The sequence below is a fragment of the Drosophila novamexicana genome, unplaced genomic scaffold (assembly GCF_003285875.2).
Source record: "Drosophila novamexicana strain 15010-1031.04,08,12 unplaced genomic scaffold, DnovRS2.1 tig00000008-arrow-pilon, whole genome shotgun sequence".
Classification (NCBI taxonomy): domain Eukaryota; kingdom Metazoa; phylum Arthropoda; class Insecta; order Diptera; family Drosophilidae; genus Drosophila; species Drosophila novamexicana.
In genome coordinates, this window is record NW_020824765.1 from 6631539 (window position 1) to 6645453 (window position 13915).

The 13915-nt window shown below is 41.3% G+C and overlaps 5 protein-coding genes across 6 annotated transcripts; 4 read left to right on the top strand and 1 right to left on the bottom strand.

Annotated features, from left to right (window-relative positions):
• The first annotated feature begins 923 nt into the window (after nucleotides 1–923).
• Nucleotides 924–1725, top strand: LOC115762775. The gene is made up of 4 exons (XM_030705161.1): nucleotides 924–1075; nucleotides 1196–1322; nucleotides 1380–1433; nucleotides 1502–1725. Exons 1-4 carry the CDS (start codon nucleotides 952–954, stop codon nucleotides 1650–1652), a joined length of 456 nt encoding a protein of 151 aa, XP_030561021.1. The 5' UTR covers nucleotides 924–951; the 3' UTR covers nucleotides 1653–1725.
• A 397-nt stretch (nucleotides 1726–2122) lies between these two features.
• On the top strand, nucleotides 2123–3625 carry LOC115760216 (succinate dehydrogenase [ubiquinone] iron-sulfur subunit, mitochondrial). Its single transcript, XM_030701471.1, has 3 exons — nucleotides 2123–2299; nucleotides 2550–2983; nucleotides 3043–3625. The coding sequence occupies exons 1-3, from the start codon at nucleotides 2237–2239 to the stop codon at nucleotides 3434–3436; spliced, it is 891 nt and encodes a 296-aa protein (XP_030557331.1). The 5' UTR covers nucleotides 2123–2236; the 3' UTR covers nucleotides 3437–3625.
• Nucleotides 3626–3631: 6 nt separating this feature from the next.
• On the bottom strand, nucleotides 3632–4235 carry LOC115760226 (anaphase-promoting complex subunit 15). Its single transcript, XM_030701483.1, has 3 exons — nucleotides 4037–4235; nucleotides 3894–3981; nucleotides 3632–3833 (listed from the first exon to the last, which is right to left on the bottom strand). The coding sequence occupies exons 1-3, from the start codon at nucleotides 4154–4156 to the stop codon at nucleotides 3694–3696; spliced, it is 348 nt and encodes a 115-aa protein (XP_030557343.1). The 5' UTR covers nucleotides 4157–4235; the 3' UTR covers nucleotides 3632–3693.
• A 67-nt stretch (nucleotides 4236–4302) lies between these two features.
• Nucleotides 4303–4754, top strand: LOC115760237 (ubiquitin-like protein 5). The gene is made up of 3 exons (XM_030701495.1): nucleotides 4303–4382; nucleotides 4440–4578; nucleotides 4649–4754. Exons 1-3 carry the CDS (start codon nucleotides 4344–4346, stop codon nucleotides 4690–4692), a joined length of 222 nt encoding a protein of 73 aa, XP_030557355.1. The 5' UTR covers nucleotides 4303–4343; the 3' UTR covers nucleotides 4693–4754.
• A 314-nt stretch (nucleotides 4755–5068) lies between these two features.
• LOC115771249 lies at nucleotides 5069–13683 on the top strand. 2 transcript variants are annotated; one of them, XM_030716853.1, is made up of 7 exons: nucleotides 5069–5202; nucleotides 6158–6335; nucleotides 7438–7857; nucleotides 8028–8599; nucleotides 10834–12330; nucleotides 12386–12498; nucleotides 12558–13683. In XM_030716853.1, exons 2-7 carry the CDS (start codon nucleotides 6178–6180, stop codon nucleotides 12771–12773), a joined length of 2976 nt encoding a protein of 991 aa, XP_030572713.1. In that variant the 5' UTR covers nucleotides 5069–5202; nucleotides 6158–6177; the 3' UTR covers nucleotides 12774–13683. The 2 variants fall into 2 exon arrangements, with proteins under 2 accessions (XP_030572713.1, XP_030572723.1); XM_030716863.1 differs by lacking the exons at nucleotides 10834–12330; nucleotides 12386–12498; nucleotides 12558–13683 and adding an exon at nucleotides 9526–10585.
• The last annotated feature ends 232 nt before the right edge of the window (nucleotides 13684–13915 follow it).

A 13915-nucleotide genomic window follows, 5' to 3' on the forward strand; every position in this document is an offset into this window, starting at 1 on the left:
TTATCACAGTGCACGCTCAATTAAAAGTTGACAACTTACAAGTTGTTGCCATTAAGCACTATCTCGGACCTCTTGAGTCCAACCAATTGTTAGCGAATTCTTAGACTTTTATAGTAGACAATTAATATATATTGTAGACTCTACTTAAATTGATGTGCACTCTACTCAAATTTGGGTCTATCTCTAGACAATCGTGAGTGTTATAGTGCTATTATACATTTTTACAAACTTGTAAATCTCTCATTTTAATAAAAAGGGTTGCTCTTTTATGTATATCGAATATTTTAGAAATAAGTACCCTAATTCTATTTTGCACAAATGGGCCAGAAATGATGTATATAAAATAAGCGTTAGATTTTTGAACTAAGAAAATTCTCTAGATTGAATACTCAATTCTCGTATTGAAAACATTTCCAAAACAATTAAATTAAATAAGTTCCTTATTGTGTAGAGCTCCATATTCTTGCGTATTTATATTATAAAATTAGCTCTGGGCAACTCAAGGAAAGTAAATACATATTTACATGCATAACAAAAAGTTAATTGTAATCTCTGAATTGAACTGCTAAATCTACTTAATTTATAAAAATTATCATTATATACTCAACAATTCGCTCAGCTACTGTGCTTACAATTTTATAGTATGAGATAAACTAGAATTGTTCAGTTAATTTTAATCAATTATTATCATTGTTGAAAATATGTATTGTTGCTTATATACATATTTCTGTGTTAAAGTGTATTTTTGTGACTAATTTCTTGCCATATTTTGGTGATTGTTATATTTACAACTTGCGTTTAAAGCTAGCAGTTATCGCTGCTTATCTATGGCAATAATGTCCATTGATTAGACACGAACGGGGACTAACTCAACGCAATTGGCGATCCGAAACTCAGTACGGTTTGTCAACGCAAATTGGGCATTTGTCAGCATTACAACGAATAGACGAGATGGGAGGCTTTCTAATTGCACTTTCTATAGCAATATGTATATTTTTTATAGTTTCAATTACGGTTTTAATCAGGCGCCAGCAAAAGGCAAAACAAAGCGTGGGCTATGTGATCAGCGAGGGGAGTGAGTGAAAAGAATGCTTAGGCTACATATTAATCTGTGCTTATCAGCTGAGCGTCTATACTATATGTTTTTCATTATTACTTTATTTATTATTTGGTTTCTAATGATTTCGCTTTACAGCCCCCGTTGCGATCACCTCGGCCACACACAGGCCACCAGGTGGTGCACCCGTTACACATTACCCACCGCCAAGCTATCAGGCAAACGTCTATCCGGGAACGTATGCGTATCCAGCACGAACCACCAGGTAAGCTGCTAAGTAAGATAATTCCCTGAATCGTACACTTAATTTATATTTTTAAAGCCATGTACAAATGATACCCGTGCAAGTTCAGGTTATGCCAACTCCAATGCCTGGGTAGGTTAAACTATTGAATTTAATTAAAATGTATGCACAAATTTATCGTACGTATCTTATGATTATAGCATGCAAACGTCCTATCCGCCCATGCAGCAGCGTGCTGTTAACAATGGAACTATGTCTAATGCAGATCTGACCGTTCTTCCGGCCAACTGTGAGAAACCGATCACTCATCAGACCCACCAAGGGGCTGTCGAAACAGTTAGCCAAATCTAAGCGCTTTTTACTAAGGTTTACAATTTAGCATAAAGTATTTAAACAAAACTGTGACACGATTTTCTTAATAATTATTTATTTATGCAAGCTACATACGTTTTTTTTATTAGAACATATAAATAGAATTTAAAACATTTAAAATTTAAATGTAAAATCCCCAACACATGGTCACACTTGCCGTCAGCTGAAGCGCTACCGATATCTTTTTAGCTGACTATCGATAACGCTGCAGCTATTACTTAGAGCTGCCAGCTTTTCTAGTTTATTGCAGGTTACTTTGACTAAAACTAAGCAAATATAAATTAATTAACATTTATTTTGTCTAACATAAGTAATTCGACACAATTTTAAATACTACTAACTTGTTCATAGGAAATTTAATGGCGGCTAGCTTCTGGTTGTTTTAGCCTTTTTTTGTGCCAGCTGGCTTCTTTTTGGCCATCGATAACTGTAAGCTGGCAACTCTGTCAGACAGTCGTGCAACTTCTTGAGTGCAACTAAGATTTTCCATTCGGAAAACAACATATTGTTTGCTTGAAATATTTTAAATTGCAAACGCAGTGCCGTTTCAATTTCGTACGAAAATGTTGGTCAACGAAGCCAGACAAGTTTTGAGCCGCGCCAGCTCCTTGGCGGCACGTCACCAGGTAAGCAGCAAGCCAAACGTCCTCCATCCCCGCGAGGGGCGTGTGTGTTGGCCATTTAGGCCTTATTATTATATAAGAATTAACAAAAACATAACTAAATTGCCTAAATGCCTGATAAAATGCCAGACGAGTGCGTCGTAAAAATATCACAATTTGCGATTATGTAAACATTTTTGCCATACGAAAAAAAAAATTGCTATGGCGTGACCAAAGCGCAAAAGTAACCAAATTAACTTTGTGATTTTTCCAGTTACGTGCAATCAGCAACACAACGCAGCTGGAGCAGCAGGCACAGCCGAAGGCAGCGCAGGAGGCGCAAATTAAAAAGTTTGAAATCTACCGCTGGAGTCCGGACAATGCCGGCGAGAAGCCCCACATGCAGACCTACGAGGTTAACATGCGCGAATGCGGTCCCATGGTGCTGGATGCGCTCATTAAGATCAAGAATGAGATAGATCCCACTCTGACGTTCCGTCGCTCTTGTCGCGAGGGCATTTGCGGTTCCTGTGCCATGAACATTGGCGGCGTCAATACCCTGGCCTGCATCAGCAAAATCGATGCGACCAGCTCGAAGCCTCTGAAGGTGTATCCATTGCCGCATATGTATGTGGTGCGGGATCTGGTGCCGGACATGAACAACTTCTACGAGCAGTACAAAAACATCCAGCCCTGGCTGCAGCGCAAGTAAGTAATTAGCAGCTGACTAATAACTTTATATTAATTATTTTCTTTATTCCATTTAGGAACGAAGCCGTTGAGCAGAAGGGCAAGGCACAGTACTTGCAGTCTGTGGAGGATCGCTCCAAACTGGATGGCCTGTACGAGTGCATTCTGTGCGCTTGCTGCTCGACCGCATGCCCATCGTACTGGTGGAATGCCGAGAAGTATCTCGGTCCGGCTGTGCTGATGCAGGCGTATCGCTGGATCATTGATTCGCGTGACGAAAACAGCGTGGAGCGTCTGAGCAAGCTAAAGGATCCCTTCAGCGTGTATCGTTGTCACACCATCATGAACTGCACGCGCACCTGTCCGAAGGGTCTCAATCCTGGTCGTGCTATTGCCGAGATCAAGAAATTGCTCTCCGGCCTAGTCTCGAAGCCAGCGCCCAAATTGGAAACGGCTGCGCTGCACAAGTAGAAGAAAATGTTAAAGTCCTAAACTCTTTGTGAATCCGCTCCCTTAATCAGTTGGCTTCTGGCTGAAGACTGCTTCTGCAGCGGCAGAGTTACCATTATAATAACCAGTGTGCTCGCCCAGCACCAACTATTTTTGCTTATTATGTTTATAATTTATTTAAGCTTAAAGTAAACGAAATATGTTATTACAGTTTGTAAAGGGAACTTTGTAATCGCAACATTAATCAACTAAATGGTGTATCAATGCAAAGCCTTTCCTTACGGTGCTGTGGGCGAGGTCTCATCGTTCATCTGTATATCGTCGGCAGAGTAGAAGTCCTGTGTGACTGGAATAACCCGATCGTTGGTCTCATCGTCCTCCTCATCGTGGCTGTCGGTGTCTTCGCTATCGTCATTGGCTTTGGAAATCATTGGTTAGCATTTCGAAATCTTATGCCCTCTCCTATTTTAAGACTTACCGTCCTCATCATCGGTTTCGACGCCGGTTATAGTGTGCACCTTGCCCAGCGGCTGCAGATCCGTGGCAGCTGTTTTCAAGGATTCTCGCTGCAATAGAAAGTGCGTCAAATGTTGTCCAATTTTAAATGAATATCGGGCATACCCAATTCCTGCGCTCGTCCTCATAACGCTTGGTTTGTACTTCATCATCGGAAGTCATATCAAACCAAATACGATTGGCCACCGATGGCTTGATGCTTGGAAAGAACGGAATCATGGACATGTTTGCGAGACTTTTCTAGATATTTAGTGCTGAATTTGCCGTCTGCTAATTTGTTATTTCTGCAGGGAATTTTCCGGTCAATCCGGCAACACTTAAATATATATCGATAACGTTGCCATGGAAGGCATATGCAGTTATCGAAATAGATTTGTTGTTGCATTGAGAGGTGAAGACAAAACACACAAATATGATTGAAATAACTTGCAATGACCGTCTGGGCAAAAAGGTAAACGCATTGTGCTTAAACAATTCAACCTAATAAAGACTTTCATTTGTCTTGCAGGTGCGTGTGAAGTGCAATCCCGACGACACCATTGGGGACCTGAAAAAACTAATAGCGGCGCAAACTGGCACAAAGCACGAGAAGATTGTGCTAAAAAAGTGGTATACCATCTACAAGGACCCCATTCGTCTATCTGATTGTTCGTTACTTTCTAGTTTATTATGTTTTAATTAATAATATTAATGACCTGCTTTTTATGGTACTTGCAGATGAAATTCACGACGGCATGAATCTGGAGCTCTACTACCAATAAGCTGCCTAAGCACCTATACGAAAAATCTTTTATACTCTGCGCTATTACAACGTAAATTAATATATATGTATATGAAAACAACGTTTACATTAATGTATTTCCCATGACATAGGGAATGGGTACCAAAAAAGTAACAAGGAACATTCGCGCGTTTTTGCACGGAACATTCCCGAGTATCGTATCGAATTTACTGCTATGTAATTTCGTGTCGATATATCGAGTATTCAGAACGATGTATCGGTCACACTTAAATCTACTGTCAAGTATGAACTGCTTGCCCAAATAACGTAGCTGTCACGTCGCTCCTAAAATGTATCGATATATCGTATATATGTCGTACACTGCGACTTATCGAGTCATTCGTAATTTTTCTGTCGGTAGAGTTAGACGTGTATTTGTTCGGTGCGCATATCTATTTATAAAACGTCGCGACCGACAATCAAAAACAAATTGTGCAAAAGCACATTAAATAAAAACTGAATTCTTGTGCTAAACTTGAATGTGTGAAATGTAAGTGTATATAATATTTTATACGAGTGCACCTGTGTGTGTGCGCCATATTTTCTTTTGGCACGCTACAATAAAAAACGACGCGGCGTTTGCTGACGCAGTTGCGGGTCGGAAAACTTGTTTGGATTTTCACGCATTTCACCAAAACATAAAGAGTAGAAGTGTGTATGCCTTTTGCGAAAGGGCGTCGCGGCGCATTTTATTGATTAACACCACCAAATATCTGTGTTTGTTTATGGCGTGGCCTCGCCGTTGGCTAGTTACTTTTTTGTTTATGCTCACATTGAGTGCCCCTAATGTGAATTGTGGTGCTTCGTCTGCGCTTTGCTGACTTTTTGCAAGGCCCACCCGGCAATGCGTGCTAAATGCTGCTACCGTTGCAGCTGCCTGTCTATGTATTTTTAGGCGCACGCTGCGCTCCCATTGCAATCTAATTAAATCTCAAGAAACTGCGCTCATTTCCACACGCATTGCATAATTTTGTAATGTTAATGTTTTCGACCAACAGCCCGATTTGTTGAGCACTCGAGCGTAAAAGAAACTGAGCTATCTACACACACACACACACACACACACACACACACACACACACACACACACACACACACACACACACACACACACACACACACACACACACACACACACACACACACACACACACACACACACACACACACGCGCGCACTTACATATATATGCGTGCGCATAAGTGTGTTCGATGTTTCGTCAGACCTTGTTTCATTACTAATTGTAATGCCCATTTGCCCCCCCCCCCCCCCCCTTCTCGTTGTGAAATGAAATCCACATTGTAAACAACCCACGCCCGTCACACACACACACATACAGGTACACGCACACATAAACAAACCGTACACATATACACAGACAAAATGGTCGGCCTTTATTTATTTCCCCCCCACAAACATTAATTGTTTATTCTTTTCGTTTGCAGTTAAACTTTTTAAGCAGGCCATGAGCGACCAACTATACCAGATAGAGACGCGCCGGCGTTCGCGCTCCAAGACGCCATTCTTGCGCTCCAGCTGCGATCATGAGAATTGTGAGCATGCGGGCGAGGAGGGGCATGTGCATCACAAGAAGCAGAAGCCGTCTCAGCCCCCGAATGTACAGTAAGTACACTTGAGAGCGTATCTAAACATAAACCAAAATGAAAACCAATTCAAAAATATGCTGCTTATCAGTTAAACATGCCACCTAATTGAAGAGAGTTTGAGAGTTGCCCAAGCAACAACAAAAACAAATCGTTACTTTGGCAATAGAACTAAACAAAAGCTCGTCATAAACATTGAGCACACAACTACAAACACAACTCACGACACATGGTCAGCATGAATGCGTGTGCATGTGTGCGTTTTTGTGACCATGACGTCATCTGCTAGTTATTCACACTCGGCGCGAAATTTTAATTTCCAAATATACAACTGAAATACTTAACACACAAGAGATGCGCCAGCTGTCACTGTGACTATCTGGCAAGTAACAGTGACTCAGTCTTATGTATAAAAAACAAGTGGCAACACTGTATTGCAGTGTAATCAAATATTATGCATTAAATAGCACTAATTATTAATTAATATGCACGCAGAAATATTTAAGCCAAAACAGAATTTTAACTTAATAAAAAAAGCGATGACATCATTTACTCTTGCCAGCAGTCACAGTCACTTGTGTTTGTTTCGCGGGAGTGACTCATTTCCTAAAGATATCATCAACTATGCCCGCTCAGATCTGATGCCAATTTGTTTGTTTGAGTTCAAATCGTCGACGAGCTGCTATACAGGGTGCGCTGTCGCGTGTTGCTTTAAATATGATTTCTTTTTGGCGCGCGAATTGAATCTAACGTGCGCTTTGTAGCTTGCTTATGCTTAATGAATTGACGCCGTCTGCTGCTTTGCCGCGCCGTTTCGTTGATGACGACATCAGGCAAGAGGCGGAGGCAATTTGGCCCTGAGAGCTTCGTTTTCATGTTGTCGCTTATAGCCAAAAAAAAAAAAAAAAAAAAACTATAGAAAAAAGTAAAATAAACGAAAAGCCGTTTGCTCGTTTTTTGTTTTTGTTGCTGAAGGTCAGGCTCGTTTTTATTTGTAAAACATTTATGAGCATATTTTCTAGTTTGTTTTGATTCACATTTTGCCTTTATTATGCTGGTCTGTAGTTTATTTTATCTATACAGTTTCCGCTAGCGTTACTAACTTGTTTACATATTTACAGAACCATTGTGGAGGAGCACGTGGTCGAGTCTCACACAACCACCACCAGAAGCAGCAGCAGCAACCGCAACAATAAAGCCACGCGCTCAAAGGCATTTAACCAACTAGTCTCTGACTATTCGAGCGATGATGCGATGTCAGAGGCCAATCGCAAGGCAACGGGCAGCACATCCACGGTGACCACCATGTTCACCAGCACCAGCAAGCGACTGGGCAATGCCCTGAACAGCCTGACCGCTGTCACCTCCACGCCGCGCAGTCAATTGGAGTCGACACAAAATGTGCTGAATACCACACAGGAGCTGCAGCAGCAGCAGAAGGAGCGCAGCACCCGCGGACGCTCCAATGGCAACTCCCATGCCAATTTAAGCGATGATCATTTGGCCTATATTGAGTACAGAGATGCGGGCGAGTACTGGAAGTAAGTAGCTGCCGAATTGCACTCGGAGCAGCTGAGTTAATACATCTCAGTTGCCTTGAAATAGCTGTCAGTCGGTTTCGCTTGACTCTTCGGTTGTCAGCCCAGCTCCCAGTGCTATTTGTACGCCTTTATGCCAAAAGTAAGCCAACTAATTGAATTATGTTTCGCAGCAAAACACCCAAAACGGATTATACCTACTCGGAGCTGTCGCCGCATAGACGCCAGCTGGCTCCAGGCATTGTGGCCATGCCGAATATGTCGCGTCGCAGTCTGGAGAATCATAATGAACGCGTCGATATCATGGTCAATCGCAATCCAGCCCAAGAGGAGTTCATACGCCGGCGCTATCAGTCGAATTACACGCGCTTGAATTACGACTCTGGCGATGAACTGGACAATATAAATTTTATCCACCAGCAGAAACAGAGCTGGTGGCTCTTGCGCTTCATCAGCGTCATTGTCAGTAGCATGAGCAGCATGTGGACGCGGATTACAAGCATTTCGCAAACAGAGACGAGTGCCTATCATAATTACTATGCCAGGCAGCAGCAGCAGAGTCAACAGCAGCAGCATGGACTCATAGTTGGCAGCCTGTTGAGCCTGATGCGCCATGTCTACATAGCCATTGCCTCGGTGCTCAGCCTGGACACGTGGCTGCTCAGATCCAGCAGCATTGATAACAAGTCGAAGAAGCGTTTTCTGCTCTTTCTGCTCATACTGCTGCCCCTCTTGCTGCTAACGGGTAAGTGCAAATAGATGACAATATTTAAATAAATGTATTTTATGTAAAACATTTGAACGTGCACGCCTTGACATTGAGCGGCAGCCAAATGCTCACCTTGAATCGTGCCTACAACTAACGCCACATGCATATAGTTCACCTTTCTGCTGGGTGTATTAATAAAACTGGTCGACTCTGGTCGTTGACAGCGTCTGACGTCAGCAGCCATTTGCCAGTTGCCAGTTGCTGCTGTTGTTATTGATATGGAAAATGTGTGCATAATTTCTATGAACATTTTCATAGGCACGTTCAGATATTTTACAAAATACCGGAATGACACTTGCCAGTAGATTGCAATATATAAATGTTGATGTCTAATAATATAGCAAAGCTGCCTAACAAATCTGCGTGATTGTTAGCTAAGAATTGGCAAGCATCATTACAGCTTTGGCTATAAATAAGTAAGCTGGAATGACACATGCTAGATTTTAGGGTATGTAAAAATATACAAAAATAGAAAAATAAAAAAACATTTAAATATATAAACAAATATAAATACATATGTACAATATTCAGAATATATATTTGTCTACAAATTATATGTAAACGCAGTGTCATTCCAGTATACGCTCTTTTATTTTTAATTAAAGCTAAATTACAGTTGATAGTTTATTTGATTAAATCTTTAAATAATTAAAAAAAAACATCACACACGCAGTTAGAATGGTACTTGATAGTTTTTCAAAAATTTGAATGCTTGAAATTATTCTGAAAAATATAGAAACTAGCAATAAATACTGATTTAAACAACTTTGCCTAAACAAAATATTCACGTCTTTTCGTTAGACTATCAAGTATCCATGCCAGCATTAGATTAGTTGAGATATTTAACTGTAGCATACATATTTACGTATATATTCGGCTAATTGCAACTTTCAACTTTACAGGTCTGTTCTATTATCTACATCCCAATGAAAGTTTCCCGCCCAAATCCCTAACTCTTAACACATTCACACTACCCGAAATGCCGAAAATTGATGTTGGGGCCTATTTGAATGCGGCCCAGTATGAAACGCTGCGCTCCCAGGCTGTTGAGCAGGCGGTGCGCGTGCGTGACTGGGCCGATGATTATCTGGTTTATTTGAAAACTATCGGCCAGAATGTGGCCAACAGGGGCCGTCAGTTGTTTCAGTTTCAGGCCAACAGCGATGCGGTCTATTATGAGCGTGTTTAAAGAATGCTTTCAGCAATTTTGCTATCGTTTCGGCCATGAGCTGCTGCAGCAGCTGTTTATCTAAAGTTTTGTTTATCTTTAATCTAAAACCAAGATCTATTCAAGTACAAATTCAAGCATTTGTTTGGCATTTCCTCGTTTACATTTCGTTCAGTTCACGTTACATATTCTATTTTCATGCCAACCTATATATATAATTTTTTGTCATTTTGTTAAAATTTAAACGCCCCACCTATACACACACACACATACACATACACACACATGATACTCCCAATCCCACTCCCCAAACCCCCTCACCCAACTAAATGACGCAATATGGAGAAGGATAGAGAGAGAGAGAGAGAAAGAGAGAACTCGCTACGCTGTTCAAATTGTGCATAAAGTTAATAATTAAAAAACAAAAAAAAAATATCATTCATTGTTTGTTGTCGACTTTGCTTTTGGGTCTCGTATAAACAATTGCAAAAAGTTCAACTTGTGTATTTATTAATTTTTGAGTTAATAATTGCACAATTCAAGTCTCAGCTGTTTCTATTAGCCCAAATTGTAATTTTGTGCAACGTTTTAAGCCTATTTTTGTTGTCAAACAACGTTTAAATTTTAATCCTTTCATTGTTTGTCTATAAAAGCTATAAATTTATAATAAATGCAAACAATTTCATAAACATTTATGAAATACAGTACAAAAACTAAGAACAAACAAATTAAGTAAATAGCATGTTTTATTTGCCATTTTATTGAACTATGCGACGCGATTGCGAGCTGAAATGGTAAGTAAAATTCATAAATAAACCAAAACGATCAATTGAACAATATTCCAACGAACAGAACTCTATCCTTCTGCATTTGTGCTCATTGGCGTCGCCCCAAAATTCCCCATTGAATAGTTTCCTTGACCTAAGCTAAAAAAAAAAAAAAAAAAAAAAACAAAAGAAAGTTGCAAATGTAGAAGGATATAAGTCTGTTGTGTCTCCCCCCATTTCCCGAATGCCCAACTAAAGTTTGTTTTTCCTTACAGCCTGGCTGCAGCTGCCGTCGGAGCGGCGTTTGGAGCATGTGCAGCGCGTGGAGACGTTGCTGCCGCTGCCTCTGACACTATTCGGAAGGCTGCGTGGACAACTGTCGCAGACTGGAGTTGCGCTCAAGTCACTGTGGCCACAGGCACAGCAGCAAGAGGAGGCCGCCAGCATCAAGCTGCAAGTGGAGCAGGCGCGGCAGGGCATACAAAAGTCGCTAACGCCAGAGGAATATGAGAATATACTGAATCATGTCAACAGCTATGTGCAGCAGCTGGTAGAGCTGAAGCTGCAGCAGCAAGAGAAGCAGCTGCAGCAGCAGCTGTCGCCGCAGCAAATCCAAATTATAGTTCAACTCATGCGCGAGAATCTGCAACAATTTGCAGAGCAAAGGTCACAGCTCAGCGAGCAGCAGCTGGCGGATTTGGCATTGCGCCTGAAGCTGCAGCTGCAACAGTCCGGCGAATGGCATGCAGAGCAGGCAAAGTTCAGCCATGCGCAGCTGGAGGAGTTGACGCGCTTGATCAAGGCGGAGTTCAAGCTGGAGGAGACACATTATACGCTGCTGCTGGAGCGCATTGACTTGACGGCGCTGCTCAATCGTCTGCTGGGCGCACATGAGCTGGCAGAATTTGTGGATGCACGCATAAATCTGGCGCTGCAGCAACAGGAGCCGGGTGAGGGTTCTGGTCAGGCCGTTGCGGAGCAGCAAATCGATCAGCTAAACAGAGAAATAGCCTTCATCAAGCTGGCGCTGTCGGACAAGCAAATGGAGAACGCAGATCTGCAGCAGTCCATAAGCAGCCTGAAGCTCACGCAGGACGATTTGCTGGCACGCATGCAGCAGCACGAGTTGGCCCAGGATCAACGCTTTAGTGGCCTGCTGGCAGAAATCGAGAGCAAGCTGGCGGCGCTGAACGATTCACAGTTTGCGCTGCTCAACAAGCAGGTGAAGCTGACGCTGGTGGAGATCCTGGGCTTCAAGCAGACGGCGGGCGGCAAGCTGAATGATGTGGATCTGCAGAATTGGGTGCGCAGCATGTTTGTGGCCAAGGATTATCTAGAGCAGCAGCTGCTGCAGCTGAACGAGAAAACCAACAACAACATACGCGCAGAGATTGAACGCTCCAGCCTTGTGCTGATGAGCGACATAAGCGAGCGGCTCAAGCGCGAAATATTGCTGGTCGTGGAGGCCAAGCACAATGAGAGCAGCCAGGTGACAAAGGCGCACATGCACGAGGACGATGTGCGCAGCATAGTGAAGGCCGTGCTGGCCATTTATGATGCGGACAAAACGGGTCTTGTCGACTTTGCCTTGGAGTCGGCTGGCGGACAAATACTTTCCACGCGTTGCACGGAAAGCTATCAAACCAAATCGGCGCAAATCTCAGTCTTTGGAATACCGCTGTGGTATCCCAGCAATACGCCCAGGGTGGCCATATCGCCCAATGTGCAGCCCGGCGAGTGCTGGGCCTTTCAGGGCTTTCCCGGATTTCTGGGTAGGTAAATATTGTAGAACACGGAAATTACTTGCAACTTCTTATTCATACGCAGTGCTGAAACTAAACTCTTTGGTCTATGTCACGGGCTTTACGCTGGAGCACATATCGAAGAGTCTGTCGCCCACGGGACGCATTGACTCAGCGCCGCGCAACTTTACCGTTTGGGTGAGCTACTGAAAATCGAAAGCCCTTAAGCATATAGTTATTATACAAATTACTTGCAGGGCCTGGAACATGAAAAGGATCAGGAACCCGTGCTGTTTGGTGAGTATGAATATCAAGACAACAACGCCTCGCTGCAATTCTTTGCCGTACAAAATGTGGACATCAAGCGCCCCTTTGAGATTGTCGAGCTGCGCATCGAGACGAATCATGGCCAGCCGGATTATACGTGTCTATATCGCTTTCGTGTGCACGGCAAGCCGCCGCCATCCACGTAGATAACTAGCCTAAGTTCAAGTTCAGTCAGGTGTACATAATGTACATACAGTGCCTTAAAAAGGAAACTTTACAATACTTACAACAAGAAGAAGCAGAACAACTACTTACAACTTAAGCTTAGGAATACGTTAATTAAAAAACAACATTAGGCTATAGTACGTAAGCGTTTTTGTATGATATTTAAGTTGGCACAGAATTTGTATATATTTAAATAGCTAAGAATAGCTAAGCTAGATGTGTCTACAGTCCAGTGTCCTATAATATTTATAATGATTTAGTTGGAGTTGGTCTCTTATAGAAATGAATGCACACAAAATTAGTTGCTTAAGAAGTTTTCAGCACAATGCAGCAGAGAGCCAGAGAATAATCCCAATTAATTTTAAACTGTTTGCCATTTGTAGAACGTTTATAACTTAATAGTCATAGGCTTGTAATTAACTCAACTAAGCCATATGCTTGCTATATACCTACATATATAAGTTATGTTTAAGCTCACTTCTTTAAAAATAAGTTAAAGCACAAGTACGAATTAATTTTAATATGCCATAGAAATTGGAATTGAAATTGAAAACACAATAACCAAAATGAAAAAGGGAAATTTTTGAAATGCGACTCAATAGCCAAATATCTCATCTATTTTATCTCTACAGAATATATTAATTAAATATTGTTATTATATTCTGTATTGAATTGGATTCACATATCTCGAAAACATTGTTTAAACACATTTCATATTAATGTATACGCTCAAAATATATGCTTAGAAAATGAACCCAAAAATAGTTGATAACTTACTAAACTAAACGCATATTTAAATATTATTTATATACACGCTATTGTTGTTACTTATAAGTGAAAACTTAATATCATATATTGCTATTTAATTTTTTTCTACAAGCTTAACAAGTTTTCAGTTATATTTTAAAGTGAATATAAATAAATGCGTTGCAAAAAAAATTAATTAAATTTAATTGTAATTAAAATGTATGAAAAGTGAAATGTGAAGTGCGTGGCACTTTTTCTCGCCATTTATAATTTCCCATAGTTTTTCATAAAAGTTGAAAAGTGCTTGCAGCGCACATTTAACAAGTTGATGAAATGAACTTTTTCAATTAATATAATTTTGACTTGACTTGGCAAC

Coding starts and splice junctions, on each gene's coding strand:
- LOC115762775 (XM_030705161.1), top strand. CDS start 952: ATGGGAGGCTTTCTAATTGCACTTTCTATAGCAATATGTATATTTTTT. Junction 1,323..1,379: donor TATCCAGCACGAACCACCAG/GTAAGCTGCTAA, acceptor ATATTTTTAAAG/CCATGTACAAATGATACCCG. Junction 1,434..1,501: donor ATGCCAACTCCAATGCCTGG/GTAGGTTAAACT, acceptor TTATGATTATAG/CATGCAAACGTCCTATCCGC.
- LOC115760237 (XM_030701495.1), top strand. CDS start 4,344: ATGATTGAAATAACTTGCAATGACCGTCTGGGCAAAAAG. Junction 4,383..4,439: donor ATGACCGTCTGGGCAAAAAG/GTAAACGCATTG, acceptor TTTGTCTTGCAG/GTGCGTGTGAAGTGCAATCC. Junction 4,579..4,648: donor CCCCATTCGTCTATCTGATT/GTTCGTTACTTT, acceptor TGGTACTTGCAG/ATGAAATTCACGACGGCATG.
- LOC115760216 (XM_030701471.1), top strand. CDS start 2,237: ATGTTGGTCAACGAAGCCAGACAAGTTTTGAGCCGCGCCAGCTCCTTG. Junction 2,300..2,549: donor CCTTGGCGGCACGTCACCAG/GTAAGCAGCAAG, acceptor TGATTTTTCCAG/TTACGTGCAATCAGCAACAC. Junction 2,984..3,042: donor CAGCCCTGGCTGCAGCGCAA/GTAAGTAATTAG, acceptor TATTCCATTTAG/GAACGAAGCCGTTGAGCAGA.
- LOC115760226 (XM_030701483.1), bottom strand. CDS start 4,156: ATGTCCATGATTCCGTTCTTTCCAAGCATCAAGCCATCGGTGGCCAAT. Junction 3,982..4,036: donor AGGACGAGCGCAGGAATTGG/GTATGCCCGATA, acceptor TTTCTATTGCAG/CGAGAATCCTTGAAAACAGC. Junction 3,834..3,893: donor CGAAACCGATGATGAGGACG/GTAAGTCTTAAA, acceptor TGATTTCCAAAG/CCAATGACGATAGCGAAGAC.
- LOC115771249 (XM_030716853.1), top strand. CDS start 6,178: ATGAGCGACCAACTATACCAGATAGAGACGCGCCGGCGTTCGCGCTCC. Junction 7,858..8,027: donor GATGCGGGCGAGTACTGGAA/GTAAGTAGCTGC, acceptor TATGTTTCGCAG/CAAAACACCCAAAACGGATT. Junction 12,499..12,557: donor CGCGCAACTTTACCGTTTGG/GTGAGCTACTGA, acceptor AATTACTTGCAG/GGCCTGGAACATGAAAAGGA.